Source organism: Trichomycterus rosablanca, chromosome 22 (genome assembly GCF_030014385.1).
Source record: "Trichomycterus rosablanca isolate fTriRos1 chromosome 22, fTriRos1.hap1, whole genome shotgun sequence".
Taxonomy (NCBI): Eukaryota; Metazoa; Chordata; class Actinopteri; order Siluriformes; family Trichomycteridae; genus Trichomycterus; species Trichomycterus rosablanca.
Window position 1 is genome coordinate 4,419,061 of NC_086009.1, and position 25,432 is coordinate 4,444,492.

Consider the following 25,432-nt stretch of genomic DNA (forward strand, 5'->3'; position numbering starts at 1 on the left):
TGTGCCAACAGAGAGTCTGGCAAGTGTGAGAGGGAGAAACTGTAATATATAGAACAACAACCTAAAGCGAATTAATGCTTATGAGCTGTAGATGGTTGTCAATCAAAAGAAACTGACACATCAATCATCTGTGCCCCCGTGCCCCCTCTGTCGGCCAACATGTCAACGCAGAAGGACACGACTCTTAAAGCATTTTACAGATATTGTATCCTTTAGATCAGGGTTTTTTACACCCTGGGTTGTGACTCTTAACTGTTTTTGTTTGAATGTCATGCAGCACATATTCTTTGGTGAAGCTTGCTGGGATGCAGATTAAGAGGTATTTTCAATGTAGCAATGGAATCCAAAACTAAAAACCAATTGTTGTTCAGACTGTAAAGTCAACTTTTCAGAACAAACCAAGAGTGAAGAATAACTGGCATGCATTGCAATTTGTTTACAGTGATAGAACTGTGAAAGGGTCAATCCTATCCAGTGTATATTTAGACAGACCCTGCTGGACCCACACTTCCATTTTCTCTCGTTTCTCATGTGGACGTGGAGGTGGGTTCGCGCATGTGAACAGGACTCGAGCCCACCAGGTCATTCTGTCTTGGCCCTGTTGGTATGTGCAACAAGCTTGAACTACAAATTTCAGCATGCAGAAGTGGACTGACCACAGTGAGAGGTTGTGATTGGCCGGTCGGTGTAAGAGAGATGTGGATGGGTGCTGAGTGTTGGCAGGTGAGGTCCGGGTTAGTTTGCAGGCTCAGAGATGGGTGGGAATGACTCAGGCTGCTGTGGGAGCAATGACTTTTGTTTGGAGAGTTTGTTAGGATAGTTTCAGGTGCCATCATGCCAGGTCTGGAAATCGTATTGAAATTTGGAGCCAAACTTAGGAGACAGGACACTGCCTGACCAGCTGGGTGACTCAAGCACGGTGAGTTTGGAGTTGATCTGGACGTTTGAAAGGAGCTTGGCTGACTCTCTAGTCCCAAAGTGGAAAGTCTTTCTTGGTCAGAGAAGCATTGGGAGTGGGTACAGGTGCTGTGTGGAGGACTGTCAGGGGGATGGACATGATCCACTTCTACTTCCTGTCCCAGCACGGAGCCTCTTCCACACCCACAGATGGGAGCTGTTGCCAGGTTAAAGGGTGTCCCAGAGGACCAGTTGGAAGGAGGCTGGGTCAGGTTGGTACTACTAAAAGATGAGTATGGAGGAAGAGGGGATAGGAAGTGCTGTGTGTTCATGTGGGTATGAAGAAAGTGCATCATCTCATGCAGCTCTTTAGCCAGATTGGACACCTCCTGATTTAAGCGACTCATCTGGAACACAGGTGAAACCATTGAGAGTTTGTAAGATATGAAAGCCAACAGTATATTTCTGTTTAGTATTTTGTGTTTTGGGGTATTTGTTGAATACCTCTGTGCTGAGCTGGGAGATGTTTTGTCTAACTTCTTCAGTCTCCAGTAAAAGATTTGCATTCACCTGATAGGAATCTGAATATGCATATATTTCACAGTTACATTGGCACCACTACAACTGCGCATGACATTTTCAACCACATGTTTATTGCAACTTATTGACTACACTGATGAGCCAATATTTTAGACCCTCCCTCCTAATATGCTGTCAAAACAGCCCTGAGACTTCACAAGACATCAGAGCCTGTCCTGTGGTATCAGCTACCAGGACATTACCAGTGGGTCCTTCAACTTCTGAAGTGGATTGAAGAAAACAGGATTCATCAAACCAGTCCACTTTCCATTGCTTCAGTTGCGTGCCCAATGGAGGTCTTTTCAGCAATGGCCACTTCCACTGGTTTAAGACTATGCAGCTCCAGCACTCAACATGTGTTGAGACACATTCCCTCCATCCCACTATTAAAATGATCTGCCATTTAAGCCACAGTAGCCCTTCTATTGGTCAGTACCAGATGCTATAGCCATTGTTCTCTGGCATCAATGAGTCTTGGGTGTCTGCAGTTTTGGTATTACACCCATCCTGGATCAATGGATGCTCACCACATGCATTTTGGGGAGTAGTCCAAATGTTTTGGCTTATCAGTGTAAACTCTGTGTACAGTTATGATGTGATGCAGAATGCAGAATGAAAGTGAAACTCCAGGGTCATGGCTTGAAAAAAAAACTCTTTACCTTTGACCTGTTGGTTCGTGACCTCATTAGTCTCCACGTTAAAATGAAAGGCATGTTCATTATCCTCTATGCCATCTACAACCCTGCAGGACACAAACACACTATCAGATGTATTGTTCTTCCAATGCACTACCAGTAAAAATAAGGTCAAGAGTTTAGATATACTTGTATAAACTGCAACTGTTCTGAAAGCCGTTGTGAATCTCAGGGTAGCTGTCATTTAACTGGCGTGATGCAATAAGATAAATGACCAAGACACATGAATAAGCCAGCAAGAGAATGGTTTAAATGAAATAAAATGTGTGTGGAAATTTCTGAAGTGAAGAAATGCCAGAATTATATAAACGTCTTTCTAACCATGCTAGCCTGAGTAGCAACTACAGAAAACATTACTGCTGCTAAAAGGAAATCACTTACTGTTAATTAATACATTGGTTTAAAAATCCATGTTCAATTTTTTTTTGTTCTGCCAAAATTTTCATGTATCATTTATATTAAAAATGTATTTTTTTATCATGGTTGCAAAAAATCATTGCCCATCAATGACTGGCAGGAAGGTAGTTAATGATTCCGTATAATACAGTATAAAGCTTATAATAAAGCTGTGTAAAGGTCATTCACAGTTCTAAATCAACATCTGACAGACATTAATATGTTGGAAATGTAATAATTCTATCAGGTAAAAATAACTTCCTGAATTTTCCTGTTGCGACACTGAATGCCATAAACCTTAGTTTTATTATTTGGAAAGGACAAAACTCATTTTTATTAATGTAAAATGTAACACAAAAGAAATGAAAGAGGAAGTATTGAGGAACTGACAGAACAGCACCATTAAGGATTTAACAGAGGAAGCAATATAGTACCAAAGTACTTTTTCAGTAAAACACATATTTTGATTATTTTCAGTTTTGTTTTTACCCTATTTGTATTAGACATCAATGCTACAATATGGTGCGATGTCTGAAAAATGAAAGCAACCTGAATGCAGCAATATTGAACCTATCAGTGAGTAACTACAGTAATTACCTGGGACTCAGGTCCAGTGGGCTCACACAGTTGAGGGAAGGGATCAGCAGCTTGGCCGGTCGGTGGACTTGGCCTGTGTCAATCACAGGGGCGCACAGCTCCTCACTGGCCGGTGGTTGAGGTGAAGGGCTTCGTCCTCGGTAGCCCTGGGTTGGAGAGCGGCAGAGACGGAGCATGCCAAACTGTCGTAGCTCCTCCCCCAGCATGGCACTCAGCGTGGACTGTGATGAGCTTTCGGGAGCATGAGAGAGCAAGGGCTGCCTGCCTAAATCCTGTCCTGCATCGTCCTCTTCCTCTGCCTCCACGATGAAAGGCAACTTCGGGTTAAGGATGGAGTCTGAGCGATCCTGAAAACGATGAAAAAAAGAGATGGAAAAGATGATGAATGAAAGTATGGATGGTCCACAAAGATCACAACATCTTTTTTTCCCCAAAAACAATATGGTCTCACCCAACTACAACATGTTTTCACTGTCTTTTGGTCCATGATATGAGCTCAGGCCCAAAGAACTAAAAGAGTTTCAGTTCATTTGTCTTTGCAGCGGTGGACAGTGTTAAGCGGCAACAGTTTTCTGAATGTTTTTTCTACTTGTTAATTTATTCTGTCTAGGTATATGTGTGTACAAGTGCAATTTTGTGTGTGTGTGTTACCTGTAAGATTCTAGGAGATCGAGGAAATTGGGTCTGACCCTAAAACAAACAGGTAAAAGGAAACATGTAATTAGTCAGTGCTGCATTACACTGTATAAAACTGAATTTATTACATCAGTCGTGTCAGTGGTGTTGAGCACAAACATCATTCTTAACATAGAGGGTATGCCTTATACCAGAATATTTGGCACTAATTACAGTATATGGTGAGGCTAATTCTATAATTCATTGACCTTTACTAACTTTTTCATCCTGGTCAGGATCATGGTGGAACCAGAGCATATGTATATTTCAAGAACCTAACATTACACAGTAATGTAACTAAAGCTGCCGTTTCCTTAAACCATTCTTACAGTTTAGAACACTTCATAGCTTGTACCTCTCTGAGGTTGTAGGTGAGGTTGTGATGGATGTCCTCATTGAAGCGGCTGCCATATTCAGGATAAAGTTCAAGCACCTCCCGCAGCGCTCTTATACTGATGTACCGCAGGTCACAGTAGGTCAGAGCTTTTATATCAGCGTTAGCTTTAATCACCTGATCTTGCCCAGGCAGGTCTGCTCCAATCAGATCTCCCTTACCTGCATACAATAAATAGCCAAACACATCAAGTTATACTACATGGAAAAAATTATTTGATCCATTAGTTGCTTTAAAGCAGTAAAGTTTATCTGTACTCATACTGTATTTTTAGATCACTTAAAAACAGTTTATTGCATCACACAAACACACACACACTCTCTCTTTCTCTCTCTCTTCACACACACACACACACACACACACACACACAAATCTTTGATTTTATGATTTTTATTATAATTAAGTCTTGGAGGACATAATTATGCTCTTGCATATCTCTGCATCAGCGCCAATATACTATATATTTCATTTCTGTATAATTACCATTATTATTTTTATTGCTAGAGCAAAGGTAACAGTAAATGTAATCTGAACTGGATTGTTGTCATGGCAACATTTCAGCACTATCACACACACTGGTTTAAAACGGCTCGTACTGCCGTCTATACCTTTTTAAAGAACAGATTTACAAAGCACTGGTTTTTGTTTTAGCACTGTCACCTCACAGCAAGAAGGTCCTGGGTTCGATCCCCAGGCGGGGCGGTCTGGGCCCTTTCTGGGTGGAGTTTGCATGTTCTCCCCGTGTCTGCGTGGGTTTCCTCTGGGATCTCCGGTGTCCTCCCACAGTCCAAAAAAAAGCAGTCAGGTTAATTGGAGACACTGATTGCCCTATAGGGAAATGGGTGTGTGTGTGTGTGTGTGTCTGCCTGCGATGGACTGGAGCCCTGTCCAGGGTGTTACTGTGTGCCTTGCGCCCATTGAAAAGCTGAGATAGGCTCCAGCAACCGCATGCAGCCCCCCCGACCCTAACTGGATAAGACTACTGTTCTGAAAGGATTTACAAAAAATATGATCTTATAACACAAAACCAGAATGCCCCTTACCCAGTATGGCCAGCACCATGCCATCCTTGAGCACCTCTAGGGACCCTGAGCAGACGAAGTGATGAGCATTTAGAGCATCTCCATGTCGGATCAGGTATTCACCCGGTGCACAGAAGGAAGTCTTGATGTGCAGGGAGAGCGAGCGCAGGCATCCTCTACTGGCGGAGGCAAAGAGGGGCAGCTGCAGGATGTCTTTGTTAAGGTACATGGCGATGTCGGCCCTCAGCTCATCAGGAAAGTCGTGCAGGAGCTAAAAGAGGACACAGACAGGCTAAATATACGTAGTCTGAAAGTCAGGATAAAGAAAATCCATTTTCATTTTATTAGACTCAAGCAGTGATTTAAAATTACAGATGACCTGTATTACATCAGAAAGAGTACAAAAGCATGGGACTGGCAACCTCTCCTGAGTGTTTCCTGCCTTTCACCCAATGAATAAAGCGAAGGTAAAACATACAATAAATGAATGAATGAATAAATGGTTTGAAAGTATTTATTTAGGTTTTTTTTAGTGTTACTACCTGTCTGTATTGTTCACCATGGTCTTTTAATTACATAGTATGTGATAGTTACACAGTTTGATATCTCCTATCACAGTAACAACGGGGCACCACAGTAGCAACAGTTGTCAGGTTCCTGTTTGCTATTTTTTCTTTTTAATCACTGAGTAAATGAAAATGTCAGAGAAGTGTAAATGAGAGTCCACTCTGTATCCTTTCCAGCATTGAATCTTCATTTTTTTTGTGAGCTAATTAGTAGAGCATTCAACTGCATTTCACTTTTGCTTAAGCAGTCAATCAAATGGGCTTATTCAGTGTAATCTCAACCCACACATGCACTGATAGCTAAGAAAAGGATGTGTGAACGTGTAAAGCTAGAGCTAGAGTGCATGAGTGTATTTGAAGCATATAAAACTCTCTGAATGGCATTACCACATCAATTATGATCCAATTAGTACATTTTCTTTTTACAATTTGTCTATTTTTAATGCACACATATGTGCCTGGATTTAAAATATCTGACCTACAGCTCTATAGCGCTTCTATCTGAGGGATTTTATTTTACCTCATTAGCGTTGATGCCATTGGTGACCGACCATGTGGTCTGAAAGTACTCCAGCATACGCTGCTTCAGCTGCTGAGGCAGGTGGTGCACACGGATAAAGTCCTTCAGGTCCTTCATGCGCGTGTGGTACAGGGAGCGGCGGGAGTACATGCGCTGGATGATCGCAGTCACATTGCCAAACACAACAGCGTGCATCAGAGCTGTGAAAGGAGAAAAAACAACAAATGTAACCCTAATTTAACACAATAGATACAGTTCCACAATGATTTGTATAAATTGTAGAGATGTTAAGAAAATAAATCAGCTTATATGTACACTGACATTAAGCCAAACACATAACACATACATACTTTTTCAGTCCAGTTCATTACAATCGAGTTGTTTTACACTTCCTAATTATTTCTCTAACAGTGGATATGGATATTTTCATGTACAGTATGTAGCTATTTTTATAGCCATTGATTTGTGTATTTTCTGTTTACCATGTTGGTCAATAAATGAATAACCCAATAAGACAGGTATTGATCACTTAAGAATACCACCAAAAACTGAGCAACAAGCAATAAAACATGATAAATAAACAAGTAAAAAAATATGAGATTTTAGATCATAGTTCACCCCCAATGAGCATGGTGCAGATGGAGAAAATCTTCTCAGCATCAGTGTTGGCACAGACATTGCCAAAGCCCACACTGGTCAGGCTGCTAAGGGTGAAATAGAGCGAGGCGATGTAGGCGCTGCGCATGGAGGGGCCGCCAACTGTGCCATTCGTGTAAGGAGTCTCCAAACGCTTTCCCAGTTCCTGCAGCCAGCCTGAGAGTGAGCCAAAACAAGCAAATGAGAACAAGAACTTGAAATCGTCTCAGAGCAGGATATAAAGACTGAAGAAGATGACATGTCTACCTTTCCACTACCTAAAGTGTCCACTTGTATGTTAATTAAAGTCTAGTCATATAACAGCAGTCCATCTGACAAATCTGGGTAAAATGTCATACAAGGCGTTTGTCTTACAGCATCCTTTAAGCCCATGGTGGTGTAAATCTTGCATAACAAACTCGTTAAATTGTGTTATCCATATTTAAGCTTCTAATACATGGCAAACCTGTTATTTGTGGTGCTTAGATTATGTCTGACCAGCCAGACAAATTTTCTCCTAGTGTATTATTACAGTTTGAGATTTCTTTCCAATTTTGTTAGGAGACCACTGTTTAATTCATTTTTAAAGTGCAAACAAACTAATTCTATTTATTTAGGTACTAAAATTATCTACTAAAGCCATAATCAGTAACAAGAAAATTGAAAGCCCAGTGAAATAACATTTAGTATTTAGTATTGTGGTGTCGTGCTCATTAGCATGGTCAGGAGTTGCATTAGTTACACATGTTTACCAAGCTATTGCCTAGATTTGACCTCCCTCCCAAATGTCACCCATGTTCACAAGTGTGTGTGAATACTGACTTCAACTATATTACTAATAGGCACAAGTATGCACAAGCACACCCACAAACCAGCTTACCGATGTCCCAGGTCAGTGGGTCATTGCTGGCGAGCTCCTTGCGTCCAATGACATACCAGATGCACGCAAGCCAGTGGGCCAGCAAAGCAAAGACAGACATGAGAAGTGTGAGCACCACAGCGCTGTACTGAGAATATCTGTCCACCTTCTGTAGCAGACGCAGCAACCGCAGTAAACGCACTGTCTTCAGCAAATGCACCAAAGATTTCTGGAACACATGATCAGTAGAAATGATTTGCCACTGTTGTCCATGCATACTACAGCCCAGACCCATCCAAAATACTAGCTAAAATTATAATCATACAGTTTTAATTGTAGTTCAACATATCATGTGGATACATTTAGTAAGGTAATTCAATGCAGATGATACATACAAATACAAAACTACAAAAATGCATACAATTCTCACAAAAGGTACATCAGTCTTACCACTGGGATGTTGAATGCGTAGAGCAGGTCAAATGGAAAGGCAGCAATAAGGTCCACGATGAACCAGGTGGTAGAATAGTGAAGACAGATGGAGTGGGCATCGTACACCACCTGACCTGTAGGCCCCACATATGTTGTGCGGAAATTCAAGATGATATCTGCAGCAGATAATGCATTACATATTTATTATGATTATGGTTATCACATTTTTTAAAACAAGTTTATAATTCTACAAAAGAAACAGATGTTAGAAAAGGTAGATATATCAAGAAAACTAATTAAATCTGTTTACTCAAAATAATAATTAAAACCTAAGGGCATTTGCTAAATTCTATTAATAAATAATAGAAATATGTGACCATACAATGCAAATAACAACCCTTAAACTGAGGTAACACTAGAAAAGTAATTTTTGTTATTTATGATTCCCCTTTACCTATGACACAGATGATACTCCTACTTTTAATTTTAACTAAGAATGTAACTGAGACCAATTGCAGTGAATGTATACTGGTGTATATCACCCACAGTTTATTTAAGGGGTTATTATGAAAACCAAATAAAAGTTGGGTTTGGTAATTTAAAAACAGATAGTTTAAGTAAAGACTAGTGATCTAGATCGAGTTTTTGCCTTTACATATTTTTGTCAGGGCTGTATGTAGTTATAAGCATCAGTTTTTATGAGAGAAATGTGTGCTCATGTATTCACAAGTGTGTTACGTTTGAGGAAGGAAATTAGGTGCAATCATCACCTTGTCTTCACCTTATTTACACATTCCAGCAAAATCCAGCACTGATATCACACATTTATAAGTGAAAAACACTGTGAGCATTAAAACCAGCCTAATAAAATCTGAGATAAGTGCAGGGGTAAAACAGGAGAGATTTGGGTGGACAGTAATTGCTATGTGAGCCTGCTTTAGACATTACCAAAGTATTGTTGCCATGGTAATACATGTCAGGTGACCCCTGGCCTCTAAAAACACACTTACCGAGAATGAAGAGCATCTCCACGGCTATATCGCTTACTATAGTGATCCTGTAGGTGAAGTCACACTCTGGGTCGTCATGGTTACTGTCGTCTGGGGCAGAGAAGCACACGTTGTAGGGAACTGTGATGGCCACGTAGAACGTTGCAAGGAGGATCAACCAGTCCCACAAGGCTTTGCACATGCTGTAATGAAGCAGGATGAAGCGGGACTTATGGAGGTATGCAACCTTGTATTCAGGCAGACTTGGCTTCGGGAAGACATTCTATAAAAACACAAGATGTAATTTATTATGGCTTTGGATTGATCTCTCTCTCTCTCTCTCTCACACACACACACACACACACACACACTCACACACACACACACATATGCAAAGACTGTTAATTAAAGAAAATTAAGGCTTAAGGCTGCAGAATAAAATTTTCCATATATAGTTTCATAACTGTAGGTGGTGGAAGGTGAAGCACCCCATGAGTACTAGAGGTGAATTCACCACCTATCAAATTCCCTAGAGCTAAATCTGGCAATTTTAAGTGAAATCTGTCTTATTTCCTTTTTGATATCAGAGTGTGGTTTAACAATTCAGTGGTTAATAAGTAAAAATAATATTTGTTATGGTTACTAGGTGAATTTTCTTAATAGTTAAGTTAATAGTAGCTTATTTATGTTATGTGAAAGTGTGTAATTTTGGCATTGGTGATATGTGCTGTGTATAATTCATTAATATATACAGACAGATATGAGTACATTATAAAACGTATGCTTAGGAAATGTGAATACAATCTAATAAAATAAATACTCTCATGGTAACTTACATTTGACAGTTTGTCTTTGCTTCTATTGGTGAACTGACTGGTCAGGTGGTAAAAGACGCTCCGCCCTTGCTCACGTGCATGACTAAGATGGGAGCCGCCGGACTTCTGGTTTTGAGAGTCGTCCTCTGGCATGTCAGTAATAAACACAAACACTCATGTGGTGAGGTTAAGCTAAACATATACATTATATCAGGTTAAGCATCATTGGTTATATAATAAATTCCGTACCGTGTACCCTGGAGCACTGGTCAGTCTTGCCATATGTATCACTGATGTCTTTAAAGGAGAAGAGAAAAAGCACCACCTCTCCTTTTTCATTCTTAATTGGCACAATGTCCAACAAGCACCAAAATGCAGTTCCTAAAATCCAACAAGATTCATGTAATTCGTTTTTTTATGTATGTTATTACAGAGATTTGATTCAAATGAGCCTCCATCTCCGCGTTTTTGTTATTATTTTTTAAGTTTTAAATTACTTTTTAGAGAAGGATTATTCTCTATTTATGAATAAAGATTTATTTCCGATCTTAATGTTACTGTCTTTTTACCCACTTTTTGCATTGTCTCAATTTTGATATAGTCAATATCCCTGGGCACTCACACAGTGAACTCTGTTGGTTGCATGGCACTTGCTGGCTGAGAAGGGCCAAAAAATAGCACATGCCTCCTCTGTCATGTGTGAGGCCATTACCCACATGTTTACACCTGTCAGAGGTGAGTTTTATCATGTACTGCTCTAGTCTTCTTTACAAAGAGCTTTACTGCTCTACTCTCTAAACTCGCCAAAAGAAAGGCCACAAGCCAGTACTAAATGATGGTGGCCTTTAAACCCTCAGATGGCACAGCATTTAAAACTGACATACTTCGTAATAAATAACAACATTGGCCAGGAATACTTTGGGAAATTATTGGCAGTAAACAACGTTTTTTTTTGTTTAAACTATGCAAAAAGGATATTGTGTCAACAACATCCAGAAATGCAGTAAATATGCATCAGTCCTACCTGATGTAAGAGTATATATATACAGTGCCTTGCAAAAGTATTCAGCCCCCTTGAACTTTTCAACCTTTTGCCACATTTCAGGCTTTAAACATAAAGATATGAAATTGTAATTTTTTGTGAAGAATCAATAACAAGTGCGACACAATTGTGAAGTGGAACGAAATTTATTGGATATTTTAAACTTTTTTTAGAAATAAAAACCTGAAAAGTGGGGCGTGCAATATTATTCAGCCCCTTTACTTTCAGTGCAGCAAACTCACTCCAGAAGTTCAGTGAGGATCTCTGAATGATCCAATGTTGACCTAAATGACTGATGGTGATAAATAGAATCCACCTGTGTGTAATCAAGTCTCCGTATAAATGCACCTGCTCTGTGATAGTCTCAGAGTTCTGTTTAAAGCGCAGAGAGCATCATGAAGACCAAGGAACACACCAGGCAGGTCCGAGATACTGTTGTGGAGAAGTTTAAAGCCGAATTTGGATACAAAAAGATTTCCCAAGCTTTAAACATCTCAAGGAGCACTGTGCAAGCGATCATATTGAAATGAAGGGAGTATCAGACCACTGCAAATCTACCAAGACCCGGCCGTCCCTCTAAACTTTCAGCTCAAACAAGGAGAAGACTGATCAGAGATGCAGCCAAGAGGCCCATGATCACTCTGAATGAACTGCAGAGATCTACAGCTGAGGTGGGAGAATCTGTCCATAGGACAACAATCAGTCGTACACTGCACAAATCTGGCCTTTATGGAAGAGTGGCAAGAAGAAAGCCATTTCTCAAAGATATCTATAAAAAGTCACCTGGGAGACACACCAAGCATGTGGAAGAAGGTGCTCTGGTCAGATGAAACCAAAATCGAACTTTTTGGCCACAACGCAAAACGTTATGTTTGGCATAAAAGCAACACAGCTCATCACCCTGAACACACCATCCCCACTGTCAAACATGGTGGTGGCAGCATCATGGTTTGGGCCTGCTTTTCTTCAGCAGGGACAGGGAAGATGGTTAAAATTGATGGGAAGATGGATGGAGCCAAATACAGGACCATTCTGGAAGAAAACCTGTTGCAGTCTGCAAAAGACCTGAGACTGGGACGGTGATTTATCTTCCAACAAGACAATGATCCAAAACATAAAGCAAAATCTACAATGGAATGGTTCACAAATAAACTTATCCAGGTGTTAAAATGGCCAAGTCAAAGTCCAGACCTGAATCCCATCGAGAATCTGTGGAAAGAGCTGAAAACTGCTGTTCACAAACGCTCTCCATCCAACCTCACTGAGCTCGAACTGTTTTGCAAGGAAGAATGGGCAAAAATTTCAGAATCTCGATGTGCAAAACTAATAGAGACATACCCCAAGCGACTTGCAGCTGTAATCGCAGCAAAAGGTGGCGCTACAAAGTATTAACGCAAGGGGGCTGAATAATATTGCACGCCCCACTTTTCAGTTTTTTATTTCTAAAAAAAGTTTAAAATATCCAATAAATTTCGTTCCACTTCACGATTGTGTCCCGCTTGTTGTTGATTCTTCACAAAAAATTACAATTTCATATCTTTATGTTTAAAGCCTGAAATGTGGCAAAAGGTTGAAAAGTTCAAGGGGGCTGAATACTTTTGCAAGGCACTGTATATATATATATATAATTATATATATATATATATATATATATATATATATATATATATATATATATATATATATATATATATATACACACACACACAGTGTGAAAAATGTGAAATTTCTTTGTATTCAATTTGAATAACATTAACACAGTTGGAAAGCTTACACCCCAGGTTCACAAATTATTTTGGTTTAATTAAAAAATTATTATTTATACCAATTTTAGTGGGTAAAATTAACCCATGAAGCAAGTACTTACTTCCATAGCAAAAACTAATCACATAAAAGAAAACCAATTACCATTTTTTTTGTAGTAGCGGACTTCAGCCTGGTACTCATTATGGCCTTCCAGCGTCTTCTGCACTAGCTGATTTACTCTCTCACTTGTTTCCTCACCATGTAGAAAGTGACACGTACATGTTTTCTTCATGACCTCAGTTCGTGCAAAGCCAGTCAGTTCACAGAACCCATCTGAACAGTACACGATGGGATAACCACGACTGGCCTGAGCGTTTCCCAACAGAAAATTACTGTCTGCATAAACAACATTAAAAAAAGAGACACAAATCTGTTTTATTACTGTTTTTCCACAAACAAGTATAAAGAATAAATGTTAAAACTTAATGTCAGTTCTAAATAATTATTTTTATTTTTATCTACTGTATCTGTAGCATTAGTATTTACTGTTTTAATTGCTGTTGGCTGGAATGGTAATAGGTGACAAACCTATTTTTTGATACAGAAATAACAGACAGAGATCAGGTTAAAACACTGTAATATGTTCTGAATTGCTAATTCGACTTCTATTTCTTAGTACTGGATCACTTATGAATCATTGTACCCTAGAGAGACAGGCCTCACTTTATAAAAACCACCCACACCTAGCAGGCTGCATTTGCGCTGGTCCGTTAACCCTTTATAATCCTGACCAGATTGTAACCGACTGAAAGCAAACAATAAACAAATCATGATGATAAAAAAACCCAGAACTTTAAAAATGACAAAAAAGATACCAAAATATTGAGTGTTTAGTGAATGAAAAAGATCTTGCAGCATCAGATCTCTGAGTGAAGATGCATCCAATGATACAAATCAAATGAACAATTTATTTCTTTTTCTGGTCATGTTGGTGTGTTCCTGTCTTAATGTGCATTACGTCTGGCGGTCATTGAGTGCACCAGGATATTGTGTGTGTGTGTGTTTCTAAACTTAAAAGTGCGTGTAGGCTTTCAAAAGCCGAACACTTTTAGTCAGAAGATCAGAGAAAAGAGACAACACAGAAACGAAAGCCGAGAGAAAGGAAAAATAAAGAAACCGCAGAGAAATGAACTAGTACATGAGGGATTGATTCTACAACAAGAACACCAGCATGCAGCAGCTGTCAGGGGCTTTAATCATGCCATCCAGCTGCTCATCATCTGTAAACGTGTATGTACTAATACACACTGAGAGACTGCATCCTGTCAGGGTTGAGCAGTAGATTACATAACCGAATACAGGACATGTTCAGTATATCATCTCAAGATTTTCACGATTTCTGCAACTGTTCAATTTCTGTGACTGAATGATTAGGAAACACGTCTTTGCCGAAAAAGTTGCTCAATTTTACTTCACCATTGTAGTGTAACTCTGTCATGGCCTTCTGATTTCTCATTAATAACTCACTTTAGTTGGTGACTTTTCAGTGCCCATATAAATAGAGATAGTTTGGCTAAACCCAGTGGTGTCTTTGTCTGTAAACTGTAAAAAAAAATGTTAAATAACAACACATCGTTGGTAACTATTTTACATATTCTGTGCAATATTTTCTCAATGTTTTACTGAGTAAAAATATAAACGCGTAATTTTGACTAAGATCTTGCCAGAACTAAGAGATAAAACAGTTCAGTTTGCAATGGTAACTGATGATGTTTAATAGTTTAGTTTCAATGCGAAGAAACATTTGTGCCATATTTTAAGCTTGTGTATCTAGAACATGTCATTTTATTTGAATTCTGAAGACATATTTGCTACAAACTCCTTTATGATTTCTGAAAAAAGAAAATAATCCATAAAACCAAATTAAGAAATCGATTGTCACACTTTATTTAGACAAAAATCTGTAAGATTAAAATTGGTTGGACAAAAAAAAGAAAGTTTTATTTCAATGGATGTGGATAGATAGAAAAAACGAATGATCAGACAGGAAGACGGATGGATGGATAAATAGAATGACAAAGGATGGATTAATAGAAGGATGGGAAATTGGACAGACAAAGGGATGGACAGGTAAGCTCACATAGAGTCAACATCAAGAAAACTACAACATTTTATATATAATGTCAGATGAAGCATGGACTTTCATTATATAGTGACATTTGCTGCTAAGCTATCTATGCTTTTCCATTATCTTAAGTTTAAAATAGTCATTTAAAGTTCTTAAATGTTGTTCTTGAAGAACAAAAAGGAAAGGAACGTGGGTGTGTAGATATAACGTTGTTTCCTCTTTTTTCTATTTAAAGCTGAACTGGTTTTGCTGTATCCTGGTAACCTCACCACCAGAAACAAGCACACATCCATATGTTTCCTTTCTCATATTACCATAGCAACTGGACAGAAGAACATCATGACTTAATGTGGTGATACAGTAACTAATAATTATCAGTAAGACAGGTGGTGGTGGTGATGGTGGGGTGACACTGTCGGTCACTGTCGGATGCTCATCATTAACTAAAAATATTATAACTGTTCTGCTGTTCTCAACACTGTGGGTATTCTGTCAACATACCCCGAGGAAAGATTGTGCACACGAGTACATGTACACACTTAAACACACAGATGGACGGACAGACGGACAGACCTGCAGACTGCCGTTTGACATACCAATAGATGGACGAATAAATGAATCGACTGTAAGACCAAAAAATAGACTGACAAATTGAGGATTGACTGATGGATGGGTGGGTGGATCGATTGATGAAAAAATGGATGGATGGGATAGAATTTAGAAGCGTCACATTACAAAGTCAATAAATCTATTTAAATCATGTTATGAACCATATATGAAACAGTACAGTGAAAAAGAATGAGCCTGTTCCTGTTGGCTTGTTTGTTTTTCTGTCTTTGCCATTTCTATTTGTTAAATTTGTTTAAGGTCTTTAATTAAAATGTAATACAACATTTTATATGACTTAAAATTAAACAGTACGTTTTATATATATATATATATATATATATATATATATATATATATATATATATATATATATATATATATATACACATATATACAGTATATATAAAGAAATGTCTATGTAGCCCTGTGTAATTTATTGGATACAGTGCTGTATTTCTCCCCTTTTTATTGTATTATTTTTGTCAAACTTTCAGATCAATGTCTCATGTTTCAGATGTTTCATTTTAAAAATAACCCACATAAACTGTTTTTGAAAGAATTCATTTATTGAAGGAAAAACGTTGTTCAACTCTACCTTCCCCTATGTGACAAAGTAATTGCCCCCTTAATCTACCAAATCGACCAGTTCGACAAATTTACCTGACAACAATTTTACTAGCCACACCCGGGCCTGATTACAACTCAGTCTCCTGTCTCCAGTGAAATGAGCAGTTTCCCGTGTAGTATTTGCGTGGATTTGCTGTAAAACTCAAAATTTAAGGTTTTTAACATTGTAATTCATGTTGCGTATGAAATATGATGTGTAATATGCAATATGAGGCGGTTCTAGCAATCATACGATAATTAATTTAGTGTAATAGCCTTTTCGTCTTGTAGTGTTCTGACTGAGGCTGTGCCCCAAATCGCATACTTCCATACTAAACAGTACGCAAAAGTAGTACGCGAGAGCAGGGCAGGTAGTGTGTTCGAATACGTAGTATGCAAAAAGTACCCGGATGACCTACTGCGATAGTTTGTGTACACTGTGTTGCCAGATTGAGCGATTTTGTTGTATATTGGCTGGGGGAAACACCTTAAAATATAAATAAAGAACTATTGCTTTCTAAAGCAGCTGGAATATAAATAGGCCTACCTTACCCGCCACATCCAACACGTTGTCAAAAGTTTGATTGAAGGTTATTCTTTCAAGTCCAAAAGACACCGTTGCCACGGCCATCAATACAACGGCAAAGGCTAGGCTTTTTTTGGACTCGTTTCTAGGCTTTGGTTTGTTTTGGTCAACGGTTTTGGCTTGTTAGGCGCTCACAGTGCCAAAGTGGGGAAAGTCCGATCATAAATAATGCATTTTAAAAACTTGGTAGGCTACTTCAAAGACATGCCAGCAAAAATAATTTGTCCTTTATCATTTATATTTACTGATCAGTACATTTTAAGATATTAATTTGTAGGTCATGGTGGTTTAACTGGTTTATTATTTTTGAAATGCTAAACATCATCTGCTTATCCTGTGTTGTTTTGGGACGATTTTGAAAAGGTTTTGACTGGAAAACTGTTGCAATCTGGCAACCCTGTGTGTACAGTTTGTTTCTCTCTTTATAAACGCAGCAAACTCTAAAGACGCTCAGTTACATTAGCAATCGGTTAGACAAAATGTTCAAGATGTCGAAGTTTAAAGCAGCTTAAAACACGACTCGGGTAAGTGAGTTTGGATAAGTTCCAACCGATTCAGTAGACGCAGAGGGTGGAGCGTCAAAACAAGGACATTGGTCTTTGAGAGGGACACTTTTTAGTAAGTAGCTGTGCTGTGTATTGTTTGTTTGTTTATTAGGATTTTCCCGTCATGTTTTACACTTTGGTTACATACATGACAGGAACGGTAGTTGCTCATTACACAAGATTCATCAGTTCACAAGTTTAATGTCGAACACAGTCATGGGCAATTTTGTGTCTCCAATTCACCTCACTTGCATGTATTTGGACTGTGGGAGGAAACCGGAGCACCCGGAGGAAACCCACGCAGCCACGGGGAGAACCTGCAAACTCCACACAGAAAGGACCTGGACCGCCCCACCCGGGGATCGAACCCAGGACCTTCTTGCTGTGAGGCGACAGTGCTACCCTCTAAGCCACCGTGCCGTGCTGTGTATTGTAGCTCCACTGATTCTATCATCTAATTTATGAGTGTTATTTAATGTCTGCCTTGAAATATGGCTCTTTTCCGAGGTCTGTGAAATTAAGCACATTTCCCCGTGAATTTAGTAGGGCCCTAATCATAAGCTATCAGTCTTGGAGGATGAAAGCTAACTGATGGTTCCTTGTGAAGTTTGTGAAGCCACTGATTATTTTCTAACTACTGAATATTTACTTTTTTATTAATGAAAATCATGCTGATCATTGACCTGGCAATAACATGAAAGTAACTACAGTGCTATAAAATCACTTCGCCCCCTTACATTTTTTTTCATTATTTTGCACAATTGACATATTTTGCATAGTTTGCATAAACCTAATTATTAGATACTTTATTAAAAGACCAACTTTATTATAGGACCAAGTGAACACGAAATATATTTTGAATAATTTATGATTATTTACTAAATAAAAAAAGAAACACCAGTTGGCCCTGTGTAAAATGTCAGTTGGCACGATATTTTAGGTAATTTCAGGTAATCAGGTAATTAATCGAATTTAATTAATTACAGGGCTTATCTAGAGCTGACACACCCAGGCTTGATTACTACAGGCCCGTTAAAACATATCTTTATTGGAACAGAGTTTCCTGGAAAGAACTGCGGTTTGAAGTGAGTGACTCTGCTATCATGCAGCACAACCATACAAAAGTGAATTTTATTTTGATATACTTTCAAGCTGCGCTGAGTTTAAGCTTATTCCTGTTAGTTTAGGGATCTGTGAGTCAGCCAGGATTTGCAGCAACGAAGATGAGTCAGAATACCAGCAATCACCTCTGTATATGAAGTAGGTAGAAGAAACAGGGCAAATCAGGGCATCGGTTTGAAAACAGAACAAAGCTGTTTGCAGTAAAACAGAAATGTACCACATTGTGACAGAATGCCAGCGATTGTACAGTATAATGCCTTGCAGACACGTATCGCGGTATACTTAAAGTATAAAGCACTGAACAGAAACATGAGTCATGACTAGTTTTTTTATTATTGTAAATGATTAGCACTTAGAAACACTTTTACTGCCTTCCAATGTGCTAGTGTCAGGCAGTTGATGCCAAATAAAACATTTCAGAGGAACAGCAATGGAAACTCAGTCTCTGCCAAAACTGAATACCACACACTGGCACTACTAATTAATCTTCTTTAAACTTTTATTTCTTAGAAGCAGTTTTAGATTAGTTTATTCTTACATTTTATAGGGTACTTCTCTATGCTGTACGTCAAACACAACTAATTACTGAAGAGCGGTCTGAAAACAGACCAGGAGTAATTCCTTTTGACCACAATTTATTTCTCATAAATTACTATATTCATAAATGGATCATTTTATGTTGTTTGTCTAACAAAGCCCGGCATGCTTTATTGTTCCGCAATTTCCCTTCGGGGATCAATAAAGTAATCAATCAATCAATCAATCAATCAATCAATCAATGATGCTTAGCCAGTCAGAACAAATTGTGAGACAAGTTGAGGGTCTAAGATACTGAAAAGAAAGAGATGATAAAAGCCCACTACTGCTCAAATCTAGCGATCCAGGGTTCAGATCTCAGCGGTGCTATTGGCATCTTCATTGACATGATTGGCTAATGTACAAGGAAAAGGGGGGCTGACTGAAACAGTCTAGACACTTGTCAGTGTGCTATTGATGCTGGTCCCAAGCCCAGATATAAATAGGAAGGTTGCACCAGGAAGGGCATCCGGAGTAAAAACGGTGTCAATTCTGGTATGTGGACCAGCTGTGGTGACCCTTATATATACAGGAGAAGGCAAAATAAATCCTACATTTGAAAGGTAAATTAAATAATTGGAACACACAACAAAATGGATAAGGATTAAAACTTTATAAATTTTTGTTATGTTACAAATTTATTGTGGGTTTTCTACTAAATATGCTGGACCAAACATAAACATACAGCAAAGATCATTAACTTGGTTTCATACAGGGATTTAATGGTTGGAACATTAAATAAAAAAAATATAGGGATATCAATATATATCAGTCATATTCAACGCTAAGAGGAATCTAGTAAAATAAAGCCTAATATTTGTTGATTATTATACGAACATTACCATGACATTTATTGTCCAGCTTACTCATTTCCATTACTGCTCAGTGTAGCCTACTTTAACCATCAACATGTAAAAAAAACATTGCAAAGCCTGTCTCTCTACTATCTCCCATCAACAGTTCCCTGACCTCACTACCACTTACCAGCTTTCAGCTGAACACTTCATATAATAGCCGTGTTTTTGGGATTAAAGGTGAATAATAGGGATGCTTAAAAAGGTGCTCAACAGGGAGGCGTGTAACAGACCTAAATGACTGTAGTGGATCAACATTACTTAATGTGCTGCAGACAACTGGTTAATTGGTAAGAGCTTTATGAAATGTGCAGCCCTAAATGCTCCAACAACTCCCGATGCTCATTAGAACACAGTTTGTATTCATCATCCATTTAGCATCACACTGGATTTACATAATGTTTATAATTTACTGCTGCTTTGTATTTCAAGTATCGCACTGCTAATAAGGGTTCAGTTAGCACTTATTAAATGAATAAATAAAAAAGAAAGAAGAGGTAAGATACATGCAAAAAAGGAGAGAGAAAAAAGACCATTACAGTTCTTTCTTTAATTATTAGTATTTATACTCACTTCAGACTTCTTGAAGTGGTTCATGGGTAACATAAAGTACTGCTTGCTTATTACACTGCTAAACTTTAATTAAATTGGACAAAAATGAATCTCTTTTTTTCTGTTGCCTATACAAAATTATGCGTGTTTACACCACAGCTCACATTAAACTTTATAGACAAACAGCGTCAGCACTTGTGATTAAGAACATTTATCACAAGTGGGTGTTTACTGACAGTTATAGAAAACCTGTGTTATATCTTAGTGTCTTAATTTCCTCCAAAGTAAAACCTCTATGCTTCAGTCTTAACTAAATATGTATATTAAAAGCTTTATTGTAAGCTGTAATTTATGCCCTGAATGTACTGCCACAATTATTTAAGTGTTATGTCATGATTCACAGCATTTCTAAATATCAGATTTAAAAAAACGAACCTTTATGAAAAGCCCTGAAGCTCAATGTATGATGTAAATCTCCAAACAACTAAAAAATCCCAACATATAGTTTCAAACATGTATGAAAGCATTTTAATAAGAATTTAAACTGTTTCTGAGTGACAGCATGACTTTGCTTTTTATTAGGAGTTATTAGTTCAACTTGGTTGGGGTTGGCATGATTTTGTCTATGCTTTATTATACAGTATATAGCCTAATCGCTCTGGACCTGATACAGCCTGAAAACACTTGAGTGCAGGGATCACATCATTGACATTTTGCATGATTTAGTCAGCTTAGATTCTTGGAGACTGTCAAAAGTAGCACTGAATCAATATTAGCATTAGCATTGTTACAAAAAATGGTAATATAGTGTAAATAAATGTCATATCATGTTTAGTATATTTTTTAAACTTGAGTGTAGAATCTATGGGGCACATTCACACTATGGCCAAAGATATGTGGACACCCTTTTACATTTTGAGTTCAGGTGTTTTAGCAATGCTAACAGGTGTTTAATATCAATCATAAATAATGAATTCTATCCGTCTAATTCTGTAGAGGCAATCTGGGTGTAGGTCCATTCCTGTTCCAGTGTTGGTGTCCAGTTGGTGTGAAGAAACTCTAGTGGTCTGCACAGAGATCTCTTTCTGTATGATCACTATATACAATATATTACAAGTTAGCAATTATTCATTTCTCTACAAGAAGTTTTCAAGCAGTACTTACGGGTGCCGTCAAAGTGCTTGGCGATGGTGTCCAGGAAGGTATTCTGAGGGGCTAAGAGCCCCTTCATCACAGGCATGGCTGCTGTCCAGTTCTGATGTTACTCCATTACAAAGGCAAGTGAAGCAAGAGTGAAAATAACAGAGGAAAAAATAGAGGTAGAGAAAGGTAGAAAAAAAGAAGGAAGCTAGAGATCTAGGAATGTACTATGTTGAATGATCCTTTCCTCAAGGTGGTTGGTTCCTCAAGCAGTTCTCCCTCACTTTATTACTTTTTGTGAATGGTCAGTCTGGTTTTAACTTCATTTGTGCCATACTAAGCTCGAGGCAGTTAAAGCAGTTGAGAATGTTCATGTGTGCCGTATTATCCTTGATACTCCATAACAATGAAAAAAGCCCATTATTTTAAGCCCATTTTGTAGCTTAGACTTTTCCACAGTTTGTTTGATCAGATTCTCACCACTTTTTACTCCTTCGTTACCCAACTGAAGCTCCTCTAATGACCGTCTTTCCTTCCACATGGATATTAAATTGTGTTCTTTCTCCGTATCACATGGAAAACAAAGCTTTGTTTAGTTCTTGAGTCCTCGCCTATAGCTTCAGTAGATGCTCAGTCAGCATCCCTTTAACATCTAGCATCTTATTCTTCAGTAATATCTCTCTCTCTCTCTCTCTCTCTCTCTCTCTCTCTCTCTCTCTCTCTCTCTCTCTCTCTCTCTCTCACCACCCCCTCTCTCATTCTTTCACATACACACATGCAAACACATTCTCCCAGTATTTCTGGTACCAAACCAATCTGCTCTCTTGGCATATTTATTAAATCATGAATAAATGTGGCGTAAACAGATTATTATATTTAATTTTACAGCAAAATCAAGTTTTTTTTTAAAGCAATTGGATGAAGAACAATAAAAAACAAAGGGTTTTAGTTTCAGCCCTGGCTAAGAGACCATAGTTCTGTGTACTTAGTAATGCTGAAAAAAATCAGTCACAAAAATGAAAACATTGGATGAATCAATTAATTAATTGATTATTTACCTAAATTACTGGTTTGGTATGACTTAAGAAAAACATCAGCATTGGTACAGCAGGAGGCATTTACCACAAAGCTAATCTTTAAAGCCCCAATTTGTTTAGTTTAGCTCTTGTGGATCTACCAATACAGCTTAGCCCATCTTTATGTAGTTACCTCTTGTACATACAGTGTATATGCACTATTTTAGAACCAGAACATAGTCCCTTATTGACACATTAAAGTTCTAAGTGTAACTATATTAACTACCAAGACCATTTTTGCCATGAATGCCACAGTTTATCGTTATCTTGCATCTGTTATGTCTTCCCACACAATAAATATAAAACAATAATACTTTAAAACAAAAACTGGACAAGCCTCCATTTTCCTGAGAGGATTTGTAGCTTGTGTGGACTGTTGTGAGGACTTTTCTTCTGAGGAAAATATAACACACGTCTTTATTTTGGAAACAAGCGTCTGCTCGATGCTGTAAATGTAAGTTTATTCACGTTTTAAATGTAATGTATTCATAAGTTAACACACCGTTTTAATGACTATTTTATAATGTCCCGTGTTTATTGTAATTCATGTGTGTAATACAGCTGAAACAACTCTGCCACCTGTTGGTCACATCGTGTAGTACAACAATATTTTCTACAATCGACAACTGAAAAACACACAAAACTACTGACAAAAATGTTTAAACGTGACCATTCATTACACATGCTGACATATACACCACAGTGGAGATTTTTCAGTAGGATTATCATCTGTTTAAGTCTCGATCCACAGGTTGCATCAGATATTTGAGCGGTTGTTCAAGGTCAAGTTTAACTGGTCTGTGAAGGGTAGCGACTCCATCTTCGGTTCTTTTCCCCACCGTTAGGATTCCTTTAGCTTGGTTTCGTGAACTTTGCAGAAGTTGCTGCAGTCGGTCATGGTATCGGCTGTCGTTTTCCTTGCGCTTGCCCATCGTCAGGATGCCAGCAGAAGCGTCGCTGGTTATGCGGCCTGTTTTTCCCGCTGAGCCCGTGTCGTTCCCCTGACCCGCACGACACAGTAACTCGTACAGGGTACATGGTCGTGGTTTACGAGCGCAGCAGCTCGACCCGGCCTCGGTGTCACAAATCAGGTGAGCCAGTAACACCAACGAGAGCAGGATTTGTAGCTTCTGCTGACGTGAACAAGAAAGATTAAAAGTTTTTAGCAATACCACTGTACTGTACTAGGCTGTTTTCCTGTCAGACATTAGTGGTAGGCCTATATTCCAGAAAAATAGTCATGTACTGAGTATTAAGTGTGACAAGCGCTTTTGTAAACATTTGTTTACATTTGTTTTACTCGCTTCTGTAATCAAGGCTTTTCTGCATGTATTATTAATGGTCTGAGCTATGGCTAACCTACAGCTGTAACAGAAATGTAATGGCAGTCTTGGGATTTTAATGATTTCTGTGACAGTGACCAGTACACACATTTTTTACTGAAATAAAAAGAGTTATTTCATTCTTTCAGCATTTTGATGGCAATTAAAAATAAAGAAAGTGTAGTAAAAAGATAAGTAACGCAAATAGTAATTGTATTGTATGTATATTTTTTGACAGAGCAAAGTTCTTTGATAACCTCACATTTACTTAATAATTCATTTTAATGTCAATAATATAATTTATAATAATAACATTCATTACTTTTTTGTTTGAAAATGGTTATAGGTTAAATGTAATATTGTACATCTGTATTTTAGAATTGTAGGTATTACTAAATACTAAAGCATGAGACGTTGGTTTGGAAATGTTGTATTACAGCAAATATACTACATTAAAGGAACTCCAAAACTAAATAAATCAGTAAATTTTGCCTCCAAAGGAAATCCAATAAAGGCAGTTTTCATTTATGTTCTACAATTTTTACTTTTCTTTTTTTTACATAATGTAAGTGATATTTGCGCAGCCCATATATCTATCATCTATTCAAAAGTTAAAATAACGAACATTGACAAATGTGTTGGTTTGTTTTTTAATTCTTTTAATGATTATTAAATAATAATGTTAATACAAAAGCATTATGTTGTTTTTTTATATTTCGAAATGGCTGTAAGCAGTGTCAAGACAGAATATATGCTTGTTAATATATGTAAAATTATTGTTAAAATCCTGTTTTGTAAAAAGGATAAACTGAATAATAATAAAAAACACTAACAAACAATTTCACTACAAACTAAAGTTTGACCCTTGGATCTAGACAGTGTGACCCACAATTCCAGTTAAAAAACACTGTAAAGAAATAGAAGTCTATAGAAATAGAAGGACTTTTTTCTTTAAAACAATCAAAAGCTGGAATTCTAACTAAGCAAACTGCACTAAAATACATGGAAACCTCCGATTCCCTCTATATAAAACCCACAACTAGTCATTACTCAGTCATTATAGCAGTTTTACCTTGACTGATGAGATGTCCATGAGTCTGATCACTCCTCTCGGCATTCTGTGGGCATGTGCCATCCCAGATTACCATGAACCAAATTCTCTTGATGTGAAAAGGAGGATTCTTTATATACCAGAGCTCTCATGATGCTCTTATTATCACTTCTATTCTCACGCTCACATTAAGGAGCTGGACTGTGATGCTATTTTAGACAGTTAATAGTTTAATTCATTAATGAACCAATCAGCATGACTGGCGGACAGCGGTTTCCCTGGAGTTAAACTAAAAACTTGAGGTTGAGCGTGGTTTATGCTTCATTAGCACATACCAATGGAATTACTAAGTAATAAGTCAGAATTAGCATCTGATGGAAACATGGAGAGATGACAGCTAAACAA

At 37.9% G+C, this 25,432-nt stretch overlaps 2 protein-coding genes across 2 annotated transcripts; both read right to left on the bottom strand.

The window, feature by feature from the left end:
* Positions 1–511: 511 nt before the first annotated feature.
* kcnh4a (potassium voltage-gated channel, subfamily H (eag-related), member 4a) lies at positions 512–21,678 on the bottom strand. The gene is made up of 16 exons (XM_063018505.1): positions 21,603–21,678; positions 13,023–13,256; positions 10,322–10,453; positions 10,094–10,218; positions 9,279–9,540; positions 8,287–8,444; positions 7,858–8,065; positions 6,960–7,154; positions 6,342–6,541; positions 5,277–5,526; positions 4,195–4,394; positions 3,816–3,854; positions 3,165–3,511; positions 2,136–2,218; positions 1,402–1,478; positions 512–1,304 (listed from the first exon to the last, which is right to left on the bottom strand). The coding sequence occupies exons 1-16, from the start codon at positions 21,676–21,678 to the stop codon at positions 528–530; spliced, it is 3,363 nt and encodes a 1,120-aa protein (XP_062874575.1). The 3' UTR covers positions 512–527.
* A 1,447-nt stretch (positions 21,679–23,125) lies between these two features.
* hcrt (hypocretin (orexin) neuropeptide precursor) lies at positions 23,126–25,093 on the bottom strand. Its single transcript, XM_062985018.1, has 2 exons — positions 25,049–25,093; positions 23,126–23,838 (listed from the first exon to the last, which is right to left on the bottom strand). Exons 1-2 carry the CDS (start codon positions 25,091–25,093, stop codon positions 23,380–23,382), a joined length of 504 nt encoding a protein of 167 aa, XP_062841088.1. The 3' UTR covers positions 23,126–23,379.
* Between the last annotated feature and the right edge of the window lie 339 nt (positions 25,094–25,432).

What these genes read in the sequence shown, in the direction of transcription:
- hcrt (XM_062985018.1), bottom strand. Translation starts at nt 25,093, where the DNA reads ATGCCGAGAGGAGTGATCAGACTCATGGACATCTCATCAGTCAAG. An exon ending in TGGACATCTCATCAGTCAAG is followed by an intron (nt 23,839 to 25,048) that starts GTAAAACTGCTA and finishes AAAACAGCCTAG; the next exon opens with TACAGTACAGTGGTATTGCT.
- kcnh4a (XM_063018505.1), bottom strand. Translation starts at nt 21,678, where the DNA reads ATGCCTGTGATGAAGGGGCTCTTAGCCCCTCAGAATACCTTCCTGGAC. An exon ending in GGAGATGCTCTTCATTCTCG is followed by an intron (nt 8,445 to 9,278) that starts GTAAGTGTGTTT and finishes TATCTGCTGCAG; the next exon opens with ATATCATCTTGAATTTCCGC. An exon ending in CATGGTGCTGGCCATACTGG is followed by an intron (nt 4,395 to 5,276) that starts GTAAGGGGCATT and finishes TATTGTATGCAG; the next exon opens with GTAAGGGAGATCTGATTGGA.